The sequence below is a fragment of the Musca domestica genome, unplaced genomic scaffold (assembly GCF_030504385.1).
Source record: "Musca domestica strain aabys unplaced genomic scaffold, Musca_domestica.polishedcontigs.V.1.1 9, whole genome shotgun sequence".
Lineage (NCBI taxonomy): Eukaryota > Metazoa > Arthropoda > Insecta > Diptera > Muscidae > Musca > Musca domestica.
This window is the reverse complement of record NW_026712435.1, coordinates 22,879,751-22,900,345: the sequence shown is the minus strand read 5'-3', so window position 1 is coordinate 22,900,345 and position 20,595 is coordinate 22,879,751. Positions and strand designations below refer to the sequence as shown.

Sequence of the window (20,595 nt, the reverse complement as noted above, 5' to 3'; positions counted from 1 at the left end):
CAACTCCTCTGTCAGGACATTTGGAATTGATCTAGCGATGTCCGTTCTTCTGTCTGGCTCGAAGGGAGTATCCGATTTTATGCAAACTTGGGACATCGTAATATTATTGTTAAATTTAGATCGATTTCGGAGATGGGCAATATCGGGCCACTCCTTCCGGTACCTCCAACACAAATTGTCAACCTTTTTATAGAAAATAGTTTGCAGCACAGAAAGAGAAAGGATAATCCGATTTTGCTCCAACTTAGCAAATCCTAATATTTGCATCAGAGCTAGATCAGGTGCGAAAATAGATAATATCGGTCCACTCCTTCTGGTACCTCCCTCACAAAGGATCAAAGTTTTGAATATTCATGAAGGCCATAAAATGCGGAATTAACCTCCGATTCCATTCAGACTTGACACATCTCAATATTTCCATCAACACAAGATCTGCTATAAAGATGGTAGAGATCGGACCCTTCCTTTTGGTATTTCCCGCACAAAGGGTCAACGTTTTGAATAACCAAAACGATCATAAAATTCCAACTAAACATCCAGTTCTCTTCAAATTAGGCACATAACCATAGTTTTATTAACCGAAGGTCTGGTGTGAAATCGGGATATATCGGTCCACTCCTTCTGGTACCTCCCACACAAAGGGTCAACATTTTGAGTACCTATAAAACTCATAAAACGTTCCATTCAGACTTGGTACATCTCAATATTTCCATCATGGTATGGTACCTCCCCCACAAGATATAAGATTTTTAAAAAACAAAACGCTCAAATAAGCGATATAAGGATCCAACTCTCTTCAAATTTCACACATCCAAATATTTTTACTAACGTAAGATCTATTGTGAAGATGACATATATATCTGCCAACCCCTTCTGGAACCTCGCCCACAAAACGTCACAATTTCCAATACTTACATCTGTGCGAAACAAGTCGGCGATTCTTTACAACTTGCTTCTTCTGAATATTTATCTTAAAAAGAAATCTGATATGAATGTAGGCGGCACGTTGTAATATTTGTATCAGTCTTACCTCAGATACGAATTGGTTAATATTGCTTTGGATCCTCCCCTATAATGAGTTTGAATAATCATAACTCAAGGCTGGGGGTATACATCTGTCGGCAAAACCGACTGATACTATTTTACTTGTTATTTATTCGTATTGATCTTCATAGAATAGAAAAATTACGAAACAAAATATGGATGATTTTTTTTTTTTTAATTTTTTATGTTCCTTCCAAAAGTTAGGCCCGGCAGAACTTCCCTCCTTTTTGCTTGTTCATACATGGGAAATGATCTATAGTTTTTACACATATGTATGTGAATCTATCTATTTCTATAGTAATGTTTTATAGAGGCGTATAAGTTCGCCATGTCCCCACATATTAGTAGAGGTCTCAGCCAGAAGAGGCCGTGCCATATAACAGTATTGGTGGCTCTCGACTATTTAAAGGCCTTTGATACTGTCAATCATGCCACGCTGTTTGAGGACGTTCAGAATACGTAGTCAATTACATGTATGTACGCCAGTCGCACGTAGAATTCCGGAATAAGAAGTCCAAGTATCGTAGAGTGAAACAGGGAGTTCCCCGAGGTGAGCTGATATCTCTGGAACTGTTTAACCACTATTTTATCAGAATTACGCGCCCTCCAGACGGCATTGAAATCGTTACCTATGCGTATAACAGTACGATGATGGCGTACGTCCTGTCGTTGATGAAATATGTGCCATTACAATGTGACTGCCACATTCTTGAAGTCCATAAACCCCAATATATACTACTGCTACAACAACGACAGCCCATAGAGCTCAAGCGTATTGAATGCACTCAAAGCGTTTCTGAAATACACATTACACCAATTTTGTGTGTCAGACACACTAAAAATACATGGTGAGAGCTGATTGTACTCAAGATTTGACACGCTGATTTTGAAAAAATTAACAGTGAACAAAAAAAAAAAAATGATAACCATTACATTCAGCTATACAGGTATGTCAATAAATCGTATCGAAATGTTTTGAATTTCGTAATTCAAAATCGTTCGTTTTTGTTTTAGCTTCTTCAGATTTCGTACGATTTGGTAAACTACGATTTCAGTGTAAATATGGCAACATTATATATTCAATATGGTAACATTAGGGGAATGAAAGAACGAATGAATGAGGAATCAACACAAAACACATGATTAGAATCATTGTAGAAGTGTATTCTGTTTAAAAGAGATGTTTGTGCAAAAACAAACATTCCAATTGATTCCTCAATTTCTCTGAGCACATATTTGTCGAAAGGACCACCACCAGTTATTGCATATTCTTTTTTATTGTGACACCATGTCTTTTTCCACCCATTGCAATGTTTGGTGGGTGGTCCCGAGGAATTTTGTTTTTCAGCAATATGTGACCAACTTGTTTCGGCAACCACTCGATCACCTTTGACATAGCCCCTCGCTAGGTGCTGGTGGCTCTCCATAAAATCTATGACAATTGTTTCCTGTGCCTGCCCCTAAGAAAAAAGTGATTTAAAAAAAAAAAATGATGTGGCAACACTTTGTTAACAATTGCATTCGTCAATTGAGAAACCATTAAAATTTTCTAATTATTTTTAATTGTTATTACTTAAAAGTGTTTTGAGAGTGTTGTAAAGTCATATGTTTCCATAAAAACACAATTTCACTTGCAAAAATAAAGAAATATCGAATCTTCCTCAAATAATTGTTAAAAAATTGCAAAAATTAAACTAGTACTTTGCTCAGTTGGGTATCTAAATATGGATTTTTTGTTTTTATTAAATTTTCTTATAAAATAAATTGGACTTTTTTATACAACTTTAAAGGGGACACAAACTACAGTGTATAAGTAATTCTTAGAATAATAAAATATGTATTTCATTGTTGTATTTAATTGTATGTGAAATTTATTATCGCATAAATATTATTTTTTGGTGCTAGAATACTAATTGTTTATTAATTGTGTGTGTTTGATTAAGTTTAATATCCTAAAATAATAATAGAACAAGAAAACATCCTGGTACGGAATTTTGTTAGACATATTCATGAATATGGACAATTATTTTTGTAATTCATCTTATAATGATGAATATATTAAATAAAATACACAATAATACGCTTATGAATAGTATATAAATCTCTACATTAAGGAAGAAAACAAGGAAGATAATTTTGAAGTTTATGTTGTTAATTTATATTTGAAATGCATTCCGAATCGTAGAAGCAATCTAACTTCAAATTTAACGACATTATATTTTTAACATAATGCATTTCAACTCAAATAGTAATGCTAGTTTTGGATGCGCCATTATTTTTGGGTGTAAAGGTTTTCTTTTTTATACATGCGTATACAATATGTTGTAATCTTCTATGTAATTGTAAATTGTATCCGTATTGTAATTGGGTTTAGTAATTGTAAGTTGCATATAAAAATATATGTGTATATTATCAATTATAATTGTTCACGTCTCTAGGTAAATGATTCTGTGTGTTATTATTTGTTTGCGTTTCTCGATAACGTGTGTGTGTATATATAGTGTTCATTTTAAAGATTATTGTGTTTTTCGAATAAAGAGGCACGTGCAATACTTCCGCAAAAGTCACAAAAATGTTGGTCTAATCATCACCGCCAACGTCATCATCCTCATCCTCTTGTGCCAATAAAGCACTATTTCGAGACATTTTCATATAGGCTGCACAAATGCATTCACATACAAAACGATATTGGCTCTAAAATGAAACAATTTAAAATTAAATTAAATATATTTTTTAATAGATATAAGCAACAAAACCCCTATAAATCGAATTACTTAAGAGACTACCTGTTTTAACCAGTTTTTGGTTGGTAAGACTTTCATCTATTATTTTCCAACTAACATAAATATGCTTTACATAACTTTGCAACACTTTAGAAATAACTAACAATTTTTCTAATTATACCCTCAGCCATATGGCTAGGGAGGGAGCATCCGTTTTGATCCAAACTTAGTACATCGTAATATTATTGTCAAACTTAGATCGAGTTCAGAGATGGGCAATATCGGTCCACTCCTTCTGGTACCTCCCCCCATAAAATGTCAACATTTTCAAAGAAAAAAATTTATTGCACAGAAAGAAAAAGGATAATTCGATTTTGCTTCAACTTTGCAAATCCTAATATTTGAATCAGTGCTAATTGACAATATCGGTCCACTCAAACAAATATATAATCATAACTTTTATAAAACACACATCACGCTATTTTTATTAATCCAAGCTCTGGTGTGAAGATGGAATATATCGATCCACTCCTTCCCCATAAAGGTTCAACATTTTAACTTTCCGTAAAACTCATAAAACGCGAAATTAACATGTTATTCCATTCAGACTGGACAAATCTCAAAATTTCTATTAACACAAGATCTGTTATAAAGATGGTAAAGATCAGACCATTCCTTCTGGTACCTCCTCCACAAAGGGTCAAAGTTTAAATAACAAAAACGATTTTAAAATCCGAAATATACATCCGGCTCTCTTCATATTTCGCACATCACAATATTTTTATTACCCCAAGGTCTGGAGTAAAGATGGAAAATATCGGTCCACTCAACTGGCAGCTCCCCCACAAAAGGTCGAAATTTTCACAAAAAATATTTTACTGCACAGAAAGAGAATGGATAATTCGATTTGGTTCCATTATTGTGAATCCTAATATTTGCATCAGTGCTAGGTCAGGTGCGAAAATGGACAATATCGGTCCACTCCATCAAGTACCTCACCCACAAAGGGTCAACATTTTGAACATCCGTGAAGCTCATAAAACGCGAAATTAACATGTGATTCCATTCAGACTTGGTACATCTCAAAATGTCCATGAATTCAAGATCTGTTATAAAGATGGTATAGATCGGACCATTCCTTCTCGCACGTCTCTCACAAAGGGTTCAAGATTTTGAAAAACAAAACGCTCAAAAAAAGCAAAATAAGCTTTGAACTCTCTTCAAGTTTTACTGATCTGTTGTGTAGATGATATATATAACTGCGAACCCTTTCTTTCTGGTACCTCACCCACAAAAGGTCACCATTTTCAATAATATTATCTGTCATAACTTGAGAAAAAAGTGAGCTATTTTTCTAAAAATGATCACATATAAAATGAAGGAAGTATTCGATATAGTCCAAACCTGGCACGTCGCAATATTTATATCATATTTATTTGGATGCGACACGAAATGGACAATATTAGCTCATTCCTTCGGATCCTACTCCATAGAGGGTCAACAATTTGAATAATCAAAATATATTTAAATAATCGAATATTGGCTGAGGGTATACATCAGTCAGCAAAACCAGCTGATTCTTTTAAACTAGTTTTCAAATCATTGTCACATAATTTACATACCACATTTTGCACCATACAAGCTCTTTGATCACGCATTGTACGCACAATGTCCAACGGATAGACTGGTTCCCGAGCCTCCATCAAGGCTAATGCTGTATCCATTAGTATCAAAACACCTGTACGCCCAATACCAGCCGAACAATGCACTATCACAGGTGGATTAGCAGCACTAATACATCTGCAACGTAAAAATACATTTAATAATGGAAAATTGGAAGCAATTTATTGAATTGCAAAAAAGAAGAAATTCTTACTGATGGACACTTGTTGAAACTGGTGTTTCATCTTCGGGAGTAACACCATTACTTGCAGCACATTTGCGTTCGCCCATAATACCACCATTTTCATCAGCATCAGCATCTAAAAGCCGAACTTGTTTAAGACTTTCTTCGATTTCCTGCAGCAATGTACGATTGCGAGCATTTCGAACTCGTTCCACAAATTCCAAGAAAAGATTTGGATCTGAGGGAACACAATGATCGGGCCAGGCAAGATATTGCATATGTTGTATATGACGTTGTTCGCCAGTACGCCTGTCACATAGCAGAAACTCCCGAAAAACAAAACTTCCTGTCTCGTCTGGTTTTTCACTAAGACATTTCACACACAAACCCTCGCCCAACTGTAGTTCATCTCCTGTTACTGGCCAATATTGGTGACATTTTTGTCTGCCAGCTTCCATTACTGTCGTTAGCATTACAACTAAGTGACTACTTTCCTGTTGCACCATACGCCAGAAATCCGTTGTTGTGGAGGCCAGAGGACCTTGGGTGGCAATATATCGATTAATGCCTCCTGGGATTTCCATATTTACATAGTTTGCATTTATATAATCACCGCTCGAGCAATTGACTAACGTTACGCGCGTACAGTCATATGGCGATATATCACGATAACGATTTTTAGCAACATTTTCAGGTTTTCTGGCTTCCGTTATGGCCAGGTCGGGATTTTTACGATACATCAATTCGTATTGAGCCAAAAGCGCACCTGAAGCCAGGCCATCGCTAAGTAACAATAAACTTTGTGTAAACAGAGCATCTCCATCGAGCAGGTTTGAATGTGAGCCTATCTCGTCAGTTTCCGGTACATATTGATATAGAGGTTCTTCTTCTTCGGTTAGAGCTGGACCTGTTGAGCAAGGACGCATTGTAAGTAGCAATTCGCCGGTACGTGTGTTGCGGCAATCTTTTATCATATTGACAACTTGTTCGTGTGTCAGTCCAGTGACTTCTCTGCCATTAATGAGGACAACTTCGTCGCCTTCACAAACCCTTGGCGTACAACGATCGGCAGGCGTATGGGGCACAACTTTTGACACCTGAACCGGCAATCCCAAGTCAATGCCACCCTTGACATTGAATCCAAAACGACCATGTTCATCGGCCAGCAAACGTATTGTTATTAAATCGCTACCACTTTCTGGGGCTGTAGAACAACCATTCATGTAAGGGTTCATGCCTGCACATATTTGAGTGCCGTTTGGACTATGCGATCCCGTACTATATGCGGGTACTGGAGATTCAAAGCGGCGACCACATTGATCAATATAGCCAGTATCTCTGTAAAAGTTACAAAATATGATGGTTAAATACATATAGAACTGTCGGGTTACTGCAGTAGGAAATCCTTACAGTTGGATGTCATATTCATCACTTTGTTGTTCCCAAGCTTTACGAGGCATTGTATCCAATTGTTTTGACGTAACTTTATTGTCATGATGTGGACGGCTGGTTTTTGTTATAGTTAAAATGGACGTATGTGTGGCAGCAATAGCGGACGGAGCTTTACCATTGTGAGAAACACTGCCATTACTATCAGAGCCGCTGGCTCCATTTGCTAAGGGGGACATTGTAGTGCCACCTGGTCCAATAGCAATAAGCCGTTTACTTGGTGAACGTACAAAGGCCTTGTGGATCTTAACACGTTGTTTTGATTCCTGTACGGCTTGCAATTCGGTACGCCCAGAGTAATAGAATCTGAAGGCAAGTAACAATTTTAAGAACTTCAATATTTTTTTATTTTTGTGTGGAACTTACTTTGATCCCAAGCTTAAATTAAGAAATCGTGATAAACGATGTGGCCGTTTCAGTCGGAAGAAAGAATGATGCTCAACACAGGATTTCCATAATGATTTTGCATGCTTGTGTGATGTCATACTAAAGCCCAACAGAGTGTCATAGCTTTCGGACTAACGAAAAGAAAAATATACATTAAATAGGTATGTACTCCGGAAAGAAAGTCTGAAAAACTCACCGGTTCTCGGCGCAGCTGAATGAAGAAATCTTTACGCTTAAAAGAAACTTTGACCATTTTGGACCAAGAAAATGTGTTTATCCGTAAACCGTTTTGAAACACTAATAGGCCTATGGCCGATACACCCAATTGCAATTCTTTGCCATTGGAATCCTGCCATTGTAAAAAATGATTGTTTTAATAAATATTTTTTTTTTAAATATACACTTTCTAATACACACCATGGCTTTGTGTAAATCAATTCCATATAAATCAAGTCTTTTTGCATGTTCTAAATAATTATATTCGGCATCCGCAGGCAACTGACCGCGGTGTAGTTTATGTAGTTCAGATATTTTGCGTTCAGCATCTGGGGTTTGATCAGCTAATAATTGCATATTACTCAAGTAACCAGCCTGATGTTCCGTGGGATTGAAATCGCCCAGTTCAGCTATAGAAAAGACCAATCATTTGCCTTCAAACATTTACAAAATATTCCAAATAATACTTACATTGCACTGTATAACTTGCCAACAGACATTGTGTATTAAGTGAACATGGCAACTTGCCCAATAATATGTTACGTTTTATTTGTAAATAAAACTGATAACGTGTAAATTCTTCTTGTAAACGACTGGGATCACTTACATAAAACTACAAACAAAATAATGGATAAATACATTAGACAGCTGGCGAATATAGATAATAATTAAATATTTACCTTAACCCTAAATTCTAGCAGTGGTACGGCGTCATTGTCCAAAGCAATACTATTGCATTGTTTCTTGAAAGGCTTTTGGGCATCAACCCACCGCTAAAACAGAACAAAAGATAATGTGATAACAATTATGTTTCAAATAGTTTTAATTTTATTCTTTGAACTTACCACAACATCTCCTGGTTTTGAGGGAAATAATAGGCCAAAATAGTCCCTTTCGGATAGTTCGAGAAACTGATATACTTGCTCCAGTAAATCACCGCCTTTGGCGCGTTTCTAAAAATAAGGGAAATATTATTATAGTTTATATGTAGCTATAAATGGGATTTATTTTGTTATTTCGAAAGATTCAATTTGAGGAAATGTAAATTGTGGAGCGCACAATAGAGACTTTAGCCAGATTTGGGGCATGGAATTGAGTTTTTAATGATTTGAATTATAATTTTGTAAGTTTCATTTATCTTTCGCGCTTTTCAATTCATTCCAAAAATAAGTACATATTTTAACTTGAGAATCTTATTATCCCTCCACCAATGAAAGGAGGGTATATTAAATAAAATATATAATATAATAAATATTCGTCGTAGACCCCATAAAGTACGAGGTGAAATGAAAAAATTGCAACCAACTTCAGACTGCTGTCATTTCAAAGCCACTCGTCCGACAGCTGTTAAAATTATTCCTGCGACAGCTCATTATATTGTTTACAAGCGTACAAACGCATTTTGGAGAGGATTTCCCAGAAATAAGTTTTTCGTGATGGAATTCAAGCTCATTATATTGTTTACAAGCGTACAAACGCATTTTGGAGAGGATTTCCCAGAAATAAGTTTTTCGTGATGGAATTCAAGCGTGATAGTGTGATTTCTTCATATTTGGCTGGAAAACCACAAGTTGCTATCGTTAGAACACTCTAGCATTTAAATGTGAATAAATCCTTTGTGTCTTGTACCATCGCTCGTTACCGTGATTTTGGTAGTGTAGCCCGACGTCAAGCACGTGGACGGAAAAAAAACAGCAAATGGTTCGAAAAGTAAAGAAGCAACATGATCGAAACCCGCGACGAACCCGTGGCCGAAAAATGACTCGTGAGCTGAACATATCGCAATATTCCATTCGGCAAATATTGAAAAATAAGCTCGGGGTAACACCATTGAAATTCCAAAAAGTGCAAGAACTTACACCGCAACAGAAAGAAAATAGACTCAAAAGAGCTAAAGAGTTGTTTCGTTTGGCCGAAAGTGGTGAACTGCCAAATTTGGTTTTCTCCGATGAGAAAACATTTGATGTCCAGCAGAATGATTGTGTGTACTTGCCAAAAAGGCCAGCTGAAAATGTGCACCTTCGGTTGGCCATCAGAACTCAAACGCCGGCCGTGGTGATGGTGTGGGCCGCCATTACAGCCGATGGTCGCTCTCCGCTCGTATTAATCGACCGTGGCATCAGAATAAATGCCGAATATTATTGCGAAAATATTCTGGAGGGTGTATTTAAGCCTTGGGCATGGAAACATTTTGGCCGTAGACAATTGGCATTCCAACAGGACTCAGCACCATCGCATTCAGTACGCGCCACCCAAGAATGGTTACAAAATGAGATTAATTGCTTCATTTCCAGCGCACACAAGAACAATTTACATTTGTACTTATTAAAAAAATGAAAATTGCATATCATTATTACGAGTGTCTATACGATGCGATGTGTTCTGTCTGCGTAAAAATACAACATTTACAACATTTCATTTACAAACTTGTATGTCTAAGAAATCGAAACTGTTACCCTGATAATTAAATGAAAATTCAAAAATACCATGATAACTTTCCACACACAACTTGTTGATAATGGCGAAGAAAAGAAAAGTGCGTGCAAAACCAATGTCGGTAGTTGGGAGAAGCCAATGTTATTAATGTAAATAGATTGAGGAAAAAACATGAATAAACAAATAAAAACATGTATGTAAGAAAATTAATATACAGTGGAAACAAAGATAACATCGAAAATCATTAGCAATGTGTTGAGGTGATAGTACTTTACCAACAAACATCTCCACATATTTTTTTTTTTAAATTGGGGAGAATATACAAATAATTTTAGTCAAACTATAAACATAATTTATAATGGGGGTTTTCCAATAATAAGATGTGTTATTTTGATATTCAACGAAATATGCTTTATTGAAATAAATAATTATTTCTAAATAAAGAAGAAAAACAATGTGACATCCATATCCCTTTCATGAAATTTTACTTGACCAAATCACAAAGTCAAAAGTCTTCGGAATTTTGCTTATTATATAGGGTCAAATGCCATAATTTTTACATTTTTTTTAATTTATTGAATGAAAACAAAAAATGTCGGAAATAGCATCAAATTTCAGAATAAGTTTAGATTTGTTCGAATTGGTCACCTTAGGCACGAATTATGGCCTTCAAACTGCCAATGAAACCGTCACAGGCTGGCCGAATTGTTCTGCGGTATTTTGGCCCATTCTCGGCGAAACGCTTTTTTGAGGTGATCTACACTTTTATTTTCAGTGCCAACCTTGCTTTCCAAAGTACTCCAGGCACAATATTCCAACGGATTGGTATCCGGAGATTTCGGTAGTCATTGTGCGCTGGAAATGAAGCGAGGAAATTAATTTTGTAACCCATCTTGGGTGGCGCGTGCTGAGTGCGATGGTGCTGAGTCCTGTTGGAATGTCCAAGGTCTGCGGCCAAAATGTTTGCATCCCAAAGTTTTAATACACCCTCCAGAATATTTTCGCGATAAAATTCGGCATTTATTCTTATGCCACCGTCGATTAATACGGGCGGAGAGCGACCATGGCCGACGCTTGAGTTCTGTTGAACAACAGAAGGTGAACATTTTCAGCTGACCTCTTTAGCAAGCAAACACAATCATTTTTTTTTTTTTTGTTTACAAACTGCTGGACAACGACTGTTTTCTCATCCGAGAAAACTAAATTCCGCAGTTCAACACTTTTGGCTAAGCGAAGCAACTCTTTAGCTCTTTTGAGTCTATTTTCTTTCTGTTGCGGTGTAAATTCTTGAACTTTTTTGGATTTCAATGGCTTTACCCAGAGCTCATTTTTCAATATTTGCCGAATGGAATATTGCGATATGTTCAGCTCACGAGCCATTTTTCGTTCACTGCGACGCAGGTTTTGATCAAGTCGCTTCTTTACTTTTCGAACCATTTCTGCTGATGTTGCTGTTTTCTTCCGTCCACTTCCTTGACCCCGGGCTACGCTACCAGTATCACGGTAACGAGCGATGGTAAGAGACACAAAAGATTTATTCACATTTAAATGCTGGAGTGCTCTAACAATAGCATAACCAAATATAAAGAAATCACACTATCACGCTTGAAAATTCACACCAAAATGCTTTTGTACGCTTGTTAACAGCTGTCAGACCACTGGCTTAGAAATGACAGCAGTCTGAAGTTGGTCGCAGTTTTTCCATCTCACCCTGTATATTATTTGATATTTCCAAAATGTGCATTATCAAAATAACGGATGTAGACTCCAGGTCTCTTTAGACAAAGTCCGTTTCCGTCCGTTTTGGAGTTTATTTAAGGCTGTCCGTCCGCCCGTCTATTTGGCGGGTGCGCACGATAACTCTCGAAGGGACTATCCGATTTAATCCTAACTTAGTACATCATAATGTTGTTGTCAAACTTAAATCGAGTTCGGTCCCCCACAAAAGGTCAAAAATTTTAACAGAAATTAATTTACAGTATCGAACCAGAAAGGATCACCAAAATTTTGAATAATTATGACTCTCATAAAATAAAATAAGCATTCGATTCCTTTAAACATCACACATTCCAAAATTTCTGTTAACACAAGATCTGAAGTGAATATGGGATATATCGGACCACTCCTTCTGATATCTCCCAGGATCAAATTTTGAATAACTATGAGCATTCGATTACTTTAAAACTATGCACATCTTAATATTTTTACTAACAAAAGATCAGCTGTGAAGATGGAATATATCGGACTACCTTCAATTTCATAAAATGGGAAATTCGCTTCGGACTCTCTTCAAATTTCATACACCGCAATATTTTTATTAATGTAAAAGCAGAGTTAGTTCAGATGAGAAGTAGATAATATTGTTCCACCCCTTCGTAAGAGGTCAACATTTTTCATAATGTTTGCCAATTTTTTTTTTAATAAACTGACATATGCTGGCGCTGCACATCTGTCAAGGATTTCGGAGTCAAGACGATATTATCGATGGATTAATTTTCATGCATTTTAAGGACCCAATCAGCAAAGAAAATACCTTATTGATTATCGGCTGGCGTAAGTCCTTGTGTTTACTGAACTTTATATGACTTATAATGTATAATCCTTGACTTCAAACTCTTTCGGCTAAAGCAACAGTATACTTAGTTGTTCTTAAGCGTGTTTTATTCTTGTCCCGACACTTCCCAAAAGTGCTTTAGTTTTGGTACCTGTAGATGCGAGATTTTTACAATTTTGATAATGCATTTTAATAATTTCAATGGCTGGTTGAAGCGTATCACGTTCCATTGTTAGTAATGACATAGCTTCTACATCCAAATTTGGTCATTCAAAATAAAATCACTTGTTGAAAAACCCCCTATAAATCCAAGCCCCATAATAGCGTAGTAATATGTCCGTTTTCTATAATTGTGTTTAATAATACCCTATAATTTTAGCACTCAATAAAACATATTATAGCATAATATACCTACCTCTATCCGAAAGGTGTGCGTGGTGTCATCGAGAAATAGCACTGTAATACATTGTTGTCTTTGTTTCTTATCTCGAGCCAGTTCTGTAGTTCGTAATTGGTAGTGGCGACTTAAATTACTAAGGCGAAAACGTTCAAACATTGCAATGAGCCATCATGGTGAACTACCAAATTTCTTTTCTTATACCACGACTCTTTTGATTCGATTGGATGTTGTGTGGTTTTGTTCTTTGTGTACGTTACAAAATATGAAATTTAAAATTTCAAAATCTTTTCTTATATCCTTGCTACATTTGTTTTGTTCTTAACAAAAGTGTGCTAGTTTTTTTTTCGATTTTTATTTAACGTTGATAATGGATGGAATACGATGTTAATGCATATGTTTTTTCTTTACGTTTGTATAAAGATTTATGTATATATTAAAAATAAGTAGATATCGCTTATTGCTAACTTTGAAGCAGTTTAAAGTCTTGACAGTGGTATCTGAAAAGAAGAAAGAAAAGAAAAATAATTGTATAATTAAGTAAGTTGCGTATTTGTATATATCTTTAAATGTTATAAATTATTTTATAGCTTAGTAAGAAAAAATTTGATGTAGTTTTTCAATCAATATAACATTCTGAAATAGCCCAAATAACACTGCACAAGTTTACGCCGAGAGTTGACCAATATCTATTATCTCCAAGAATTTTGTTAATCTATATACAGGGTGAGATGAAAAAATTGCAACCAATTTCAGACTGCTGTTATTTCTAAGCCACTCGTCCGACAGCTGTTAAAATTATTCCAGTGACAGCTCATTATATTGTTTACAAGCGTACTAAAGCATTTTGGTGAGAATTTTCAAAAAAAAAAAAAAATTCGTGATAGAATTCAAGCGTGATTGTGTGATTTCTTTAATTTGGCTGGAAAACCAAAAGTGGCTATCGTTAGAGCACTCCAGCATTTAAATGTGAATAAATCGTTTGTGTCCCGTACCATTGCTCGCTACCGTGATACTGGTAGTGTAGCCCGACGTCAAGGAAGTGGACGGAAGATACAACAGCAACATCAGCAGAAATGGTTCAAAAAGTAAAGAAGCGACTTGATCGAAACTTGCGTCGCAGCGGTCGAAAATGGATCGGGAGCTGAACATATCCCGGCATATATCGGCAAATATTGAAAAATGACATTCCAAAATACTAAAGTTTCGATCACCTCGTCGGGAATGGGCGATCACATCGTCGGGAATGGGCCGCAGAACAACATTCGGGCAGCTTGTGACGATTTCATTGGCAGTTTGGAGGTCATAATTCGTGTCAAAGGTGACCAATTCGAACAAAGCTGTTTTTTTATCTCACCCTGTACATTAAAGAGTTGTTAAATAACGCCCAGATGAAACGGCTGAAGCTTTAATGTTGAATATGCAGGAGAGACAGTTTGAGTGTGTAGGCGTGGGAAATTCGTACTTAGCAAAACGAAAAGTACTAAAATGTATTAAAAATTGAATACTTTTGTATTGGAGAAACGGAACGAGCTAGATATTTGTAATGAGAGTCACTAATGGAGTGCAGGATAGATTTAACAAAGGGTTTTTGGAATATCTAACTTTAAGGTTATGAATAGTTCTAAAATGTTACTAAAATTCTAAAATGGTCCCATTAGGTATTATGTGAACGAAAAGAGTTGAAAACAAGTAAAAAAAAAAAAAAAACATTAAGTTCGGTTAGGCCTAACCAGGCCTCCACCATTGGGTAAAGAAAACATTTTTACATAAAAGTGGGTACGGCTATACGTGGGCTATACAAAAACGCGGACCTATACATACAATGCTTCACCACCCATTATGACCAACAAATTCCAATTTTTATACAAACCCGTGGACAAACGTGGTGAAAAACATCAAAATACCGAATATCGGGAGGTATCGTTATATGGCGGCTATTCCAAAACGTGGACCGATATATCTGATTTTTAATACCAACCATCTTAGACACAATATAAATTGTTTAAGCTCTACGTCAAATAATGTGGACTGTATTGTGATTTCAACGAACAGACAGACGGACATCGTTAAATCGACTTAGAATTTTATGATGATTATGATGATATTTAGGAATGCTCCAAACGGAATGGCAAAGTTAATATACCCTCCTTTTTTAAAGGTTGAGGGTATAACTAGAAATTTGGTATGAGAATCGTGGTTGGAGAGTTGTACGAAAGTACTAAATGGTACTCATTTTTGATCACTGTTGGTGTTCTAGAATGGAGACATGTAGATTTTATTGGATAAATGTATAATGCTGAAACTCTGAAATTTGTTAGTTTCTAGGGTTTACATATGGAGATGTTGACAGACAGAAAATTGGATGTGAGTCCATTGTGGAATGGTTTTACTATTATCATCCTTGGTAAATTTCAAAATTAAGGGTATTAAAGACTTTTTGGTGTTGTAAAAGATAAACATTTTCCTATTATTCTTTCCGAAAAAGGAAAAACTTGATTAATGTATAAAACCTTGTAGGACTGGTAATTTATTACAATGTATGATGTTTTGACAAAAAAATGTTACCAAACTGAACAAATTGTGCATTTTGAGTACTAAAAATATATAAACACGAACTGCTGGAACATATCTAAGGTATTAAGATGGAATTTTCTCTGACGAAGTGACAGGCACTTGCTAGCATTCAACATAAGTTAATGCACGTATTCTAGACATTTATTGATTCGTGGATTATAAAAGATACAGGGAGAAGAGAGATTTAGTGGAGATGGAGAAGAAATGACATTTATCTCATTCAACTACCTTCTTTTCCGTACACTTTCCCTACCTATTTACGAACTTATTCTGGAGATACAGTATATTTTCTCTAAGGTAAAAAGAGAAAATATGTAAAAGTTTTAATGTGTTCTTTAGGGATTCTCCTCAAAGAAATAAAAATAATATTCAAGAATAAATTCACATTTCCATTGAAAAAATAATTCAAAAATAATCCTGCTCATTGTCTTATAACAAAGGATGGATTATTTACAATTCGTCACATTAAAACAAATATATATGGATCTTACAATCTCCACAATGACATATTATATCCTTATGTGAAGGTTTTATTGTTCAATAGTTATTACCAAAATGACAGACATTGACGTAAATTGCATTTTTTATTATTATTTAAATTTATTTTACAATGCTTTACAAAAAAGGCTTTACTATAAAAGAAAATGGAAAACTCTACAATAAGACACAGAAAATGTTCATCGCGTAAGGCGAGAATGTGTGAAATGTAGGGAGGCAAGGTTTAAAAGCCAGCACCGATTGAAATTGGCCTTAACTTTACAGTGCAACTGCCATGAAATGTTGACAGCCAGCTATTTAGGTCGTTTTGATGTGCTATTTAGGCCTAAACGGCAATGAAGAAACAAATATAGCAAACAAAACAGCAATAGCTATGAGTTCGTCTCAGCTATTTTTATACCCTACACCACAAGGTGGTCAGGGTATTATGTCTTTGTGCATTTGTTTGTAACAGGCAAAAGAAAACGGGATAGATCCATAGTTCTCTTTGATGATCTGCACAATGTGAGTCGATTTGTGCATGTCCGTCCGTCTGTCCATGTATTTTTGTAAATAAAGTATAGGTCGCATTTAATGCCCGATCCAGATAAAATTTTGCACAAATCATTTGTTTGGCCCAAAGACGAACCCCATTGAACTTGTGTAATATCAGTATGTAATTTTGCACATACTACCAAATTAGGTCTGAAAATAAGTATGCCGAATTTGATCGAAATCGGTTCAAATATAGCTATACCTTCCATATATATTGTTCGTCCGATTTGTTATTTTTGTCCACCGCAGCCGTAATAGAGTGCACATTAACAACAATATTTGGGGAAATATATCAAATACAGCTCACAAATACCCTTGCTAAATTATAACGTTTTAGATTTAAATATAGTTCCCATATACAACTTCGTCCGATTTGCACTCTATTGTAAACCAAATTTGTAATATTAGCCCAAATGGGATGGAATTTAACACTTACGACCAAATTGAGTCTAGAAATTAATATGTCAAATTTGGTGAAGATGCTTTCAGATATAGCTATATCTGTCATATATATTGTTTATCCGATTTCTTATATTTGTTCCCCACAGCCGTGATATGCTCTCCGTAACGACCATATACCAAACAGGGAAATATATCAAATACAGCTCAGAAATACATTTGCTAAATTTTATCGAGATCGATACAGATTTGGATATAGCTCCCATATATATCTTTAATAAGACTCGATGTTTCTGAAATTTACACAAAAACATTTAGGAATTTACTGCGGTAAAATTAGGCTACTTATTTTATAAAATGTCAAAGCGGCGTGGTGCCTTCCACATTCCCCTTTTTAAAAAACGCAGCGTTAGATGCGCTGAAACATCTTTGACAATATATTACGCTACAATCACTATCCAGACACCTATAAAATTCATCGTAATTCTATCGAAGCTAGAGATGGGTTGTTATAAGTCCAGGCGTCAGTTCCTTAGAGTTCGTACTGACAATAAATAAAAACAAAATAGTTAAAATAATAATATGTGATATTTATATCTGTTATTACTAGAACCTTCGCAGGGACATTGCATTCCTTCCAACTGTGAATATGTGTCTCGTCGTATCTATAACGTGACTCCACTTTTTTCACTTATTCGACTTGATACCAGCAAGTTTGCGATGTCTTCCATTAAAGGATTTCTAGGTAATGTCACTGTTTATCAACAACTCGTCCATCATTTTTTGGTTTTATACCTCTCAATACCATGAGTTTGTAAGGCCAAGCGATACATTTAAACATAAATGTATCAGTTGTAAATTCCAGTATTACTGCCTTTAACTTATCACCCTTCCAAATGGTTTTGTTTATTTCTCTTTTGATAAATATTTAAATACTATATCATTATCTGCAATATAAGCTCGACGAGTGCGATGACACTAAATACGTAAAGCTACCGAAAAGATATGTAAAATGAGAAAGTATCCGCTGAAAACAATTTGTAACCGACAGAATAGGTGGGTATTGTTTGTTTCTAGCTTTGCGTAGCGGAAGTTATGGAATTTGTCATTGTTGCTGAGGCAAATGCAGCTACTACTTCTGCTGCAGCATTATCATGTTGAATAGAGGCTTGTTGTAGACAAAGCTTCACAAACGAACACCACTCGCAAGTTTCAAATGGATTGCCATTGTTTTTGATTATATATGCAATATTTTCATAAAATACTACCCAACATACAATGTTATTAAGGGTTTGGGAAGTGGAAATGTCTTTCCTTTTGCGGATACAAAAATACTATGCTTTTACATTTAAATATCAAATGTTTACTCCGAAATGTTGATAAAAATTTAATAATATCGAAATAACTGTTTGGACAAATGCTGTCATCTTTATACCAGATCTTGTGTTGATAGAAATATTGAGATGTACCAAGTCTGAATTGAATCGGATGTTAATTTCTCGTTTTATGAGTTTCATGGTTACTCAAAGTTTTGACCCATTGTGGGGGAGGTACCAGAAGGACCGATATATGCCATTTTCACGGCAGATCTTGTGTTAGTAGAAATAATGGGATATGTGAAATATGAGGAGAACCGTATGCTTATTACGGATTTTAAGAACGTTTTGGTTATTCAACTTTGACCCTTTTTGGGGAGGTACCAGAAGGAATGGTCCGATCTCCACTCTCTTTATAACAGATTTTGTGTTTGTGGAAATATTGACATGTGCCAAGTTTGAAAATGATTGGATGCTCATTTGGCTTTTTATGCGCTTCATGGTTATTCAAAAGTTTGAGCCTTTGTGGGGGAGGTACCGGAAAAAGTGTTCCGACATATTTTACCTTACCACCAGATGTTGGGTTTATAAAAATATTGTGATGTGTGTAATTTGAAGATAATCGGTTTTTACATCACATTTTATAAGAGTTATAATTATTCAAATGTTTTAACCTTTGTGGGGGAGATACTTGATGGAGTGAACCGATATTGCCAATTTTCGCACCCGACCTAGCACTGATGCAAATATTAGGATTTGCAATGTTGGAGCAAAATCGGATAATTCCTTCTTTTTCTGAGAAGTAATTTTTTTTTTGAAAAACCTGACGCAACTTTCAAGCTATTAGTTTAAAAAAATTTAAACACCATTAAAAGATGGAATGCATGTAAAAATTTTGTATTTTATTAAAAACTAGCTGGCCCGGTCCGCGTTGCCGGCCCGTAGTTTTTGTCTATTATGCATATTTGTCAAAGCATAATTATTCACAGATATGACTGATATAAGTGTTCCCGTACTGGTCGATTAAAAGTGTTTTAAAATACCTGTACCCATATTTAAGCCGTGGGCTTCAAAGGTGTGGATGTGCTATACAAATCTATTAAAAAGTATATATCAATCTTATCCCCATCTAAGGGATCAAATTAATTTTTAGTATGGTAAAAATCGTAGCAAAATCTTTCAGTGAAATGAGCAGTAATTTGGAATTTGCTGTATTTTGTACACCTCATAATTGAGCGCTGAATGAATTAAGAATAGCCAAAGTTAATTACTTTTTTAAGCCATTAGCACCTCAGATTGTCCATTAGCGTTCTTATAAGTCTCCTTAACCATGTCGGTCTGTTTGTCCGCCAAAAAGTGGACTTGAGGGGGTACTATTATATGGAAAAAATTCTAAAATTTGTAGATATGTTCATATTTTTGTGTAAGTTTTCACCCCCCAAATACACATTTTTAGCCAAATCCTTTGAAATATGGTAAAATCAGGAGATACTTTTATATGGGTGTAGGGGTTTTCCCATATTTACTTTGAACATTTAACTTTGCTTTTTAATTGAAACTATGTAGTCTTAGGTTTTGGTTTATACATATTTTGAATTCATGTAATACACATTTTTTCATTCTTAAAAATATTTTCAACTAACGATGTTGGTTTTTATTAAAATAAATAATTATTAATATTTTTATAATAAATTGTGTTTTAACCACAATTTGGTGACCCCGATAATTGAAATGGCTGAAGAAAACGTTCGCACATCGCAGTCAGGAGGAGATACGCATTTAGTTGGGGATTCTCATCCCTCGAATTCAATGCACATTTTTGCTGCTAGAATTGCAAAACTGCCCCCATTTTGGCGTGAGGAGCCCGAAATTTGGTTCTTACAAGTCGAATCCAGCTTCAATTTAAATGGAATTACGCAAGATTCTACTAAATATGAATATCTGATTAGTCATCTGGACCCATCAATTTTGTTTGTATTGAAGGATATCGTGATAAATCCACCATCAACTGGAAGATACGCAGCAATGAAAGCTAGAATAATCAAACATTTCGCTGAATCAGATGAGTCGCAGTTGAAGAAATTGCTGAGCGGTTTGGAATTAGGTGATCAAAAGCCGTCACATCTTCTACATAGAATGAAATCTCTTGCTGGCACCAGGGTAAGCAATGAAATTATGCGCACGTTGTTTATGGACCGTCTTCCAGAAAATGTTAAATG

The 20,595-nt window shown here is 35.4% G+C and overlaps 1 protein-coding gene across 1 annotated transcript; it reads right to left on the bottom strand.

Annotated features, from left to right (window-relative positions):
• Positions 1–2,745: 2,745 nt before the first annotated feature.
• Positions 2,746–13,385, bottom strand: LOC131806940 (tyrosine-protein phosphatase non-receptor type 4-like). The gene is made up of 11 exons (XM_059131886.1): positions 13,071–13,385; positions 8,511–8,618; positions 8,346–8,438; positions 8,137–8,278; positions 7,867–8,075; positions 7,646–7,798; positions 7,429–7,580; positions 7,024–7,368; positions 5,644–6,951; positions 5,390–5,567; positions 2,746–3,738 (listed from the first exon to the last, which is right to left on the bottom strand). Exons 1-11 carry the CDS (start codon positions 13,209–13,211, stop codon positions 3,625–3,627), a joined length of 2,943 nt encoding a protein of 980 aa, XP_058987869.1. The 5' UTR covers positions 13,212–13,385; the 3' UTR covers positions 2,746–3,624.
• Positions 13,386–20,595: the final 7,210 nt, after the last annotated feature.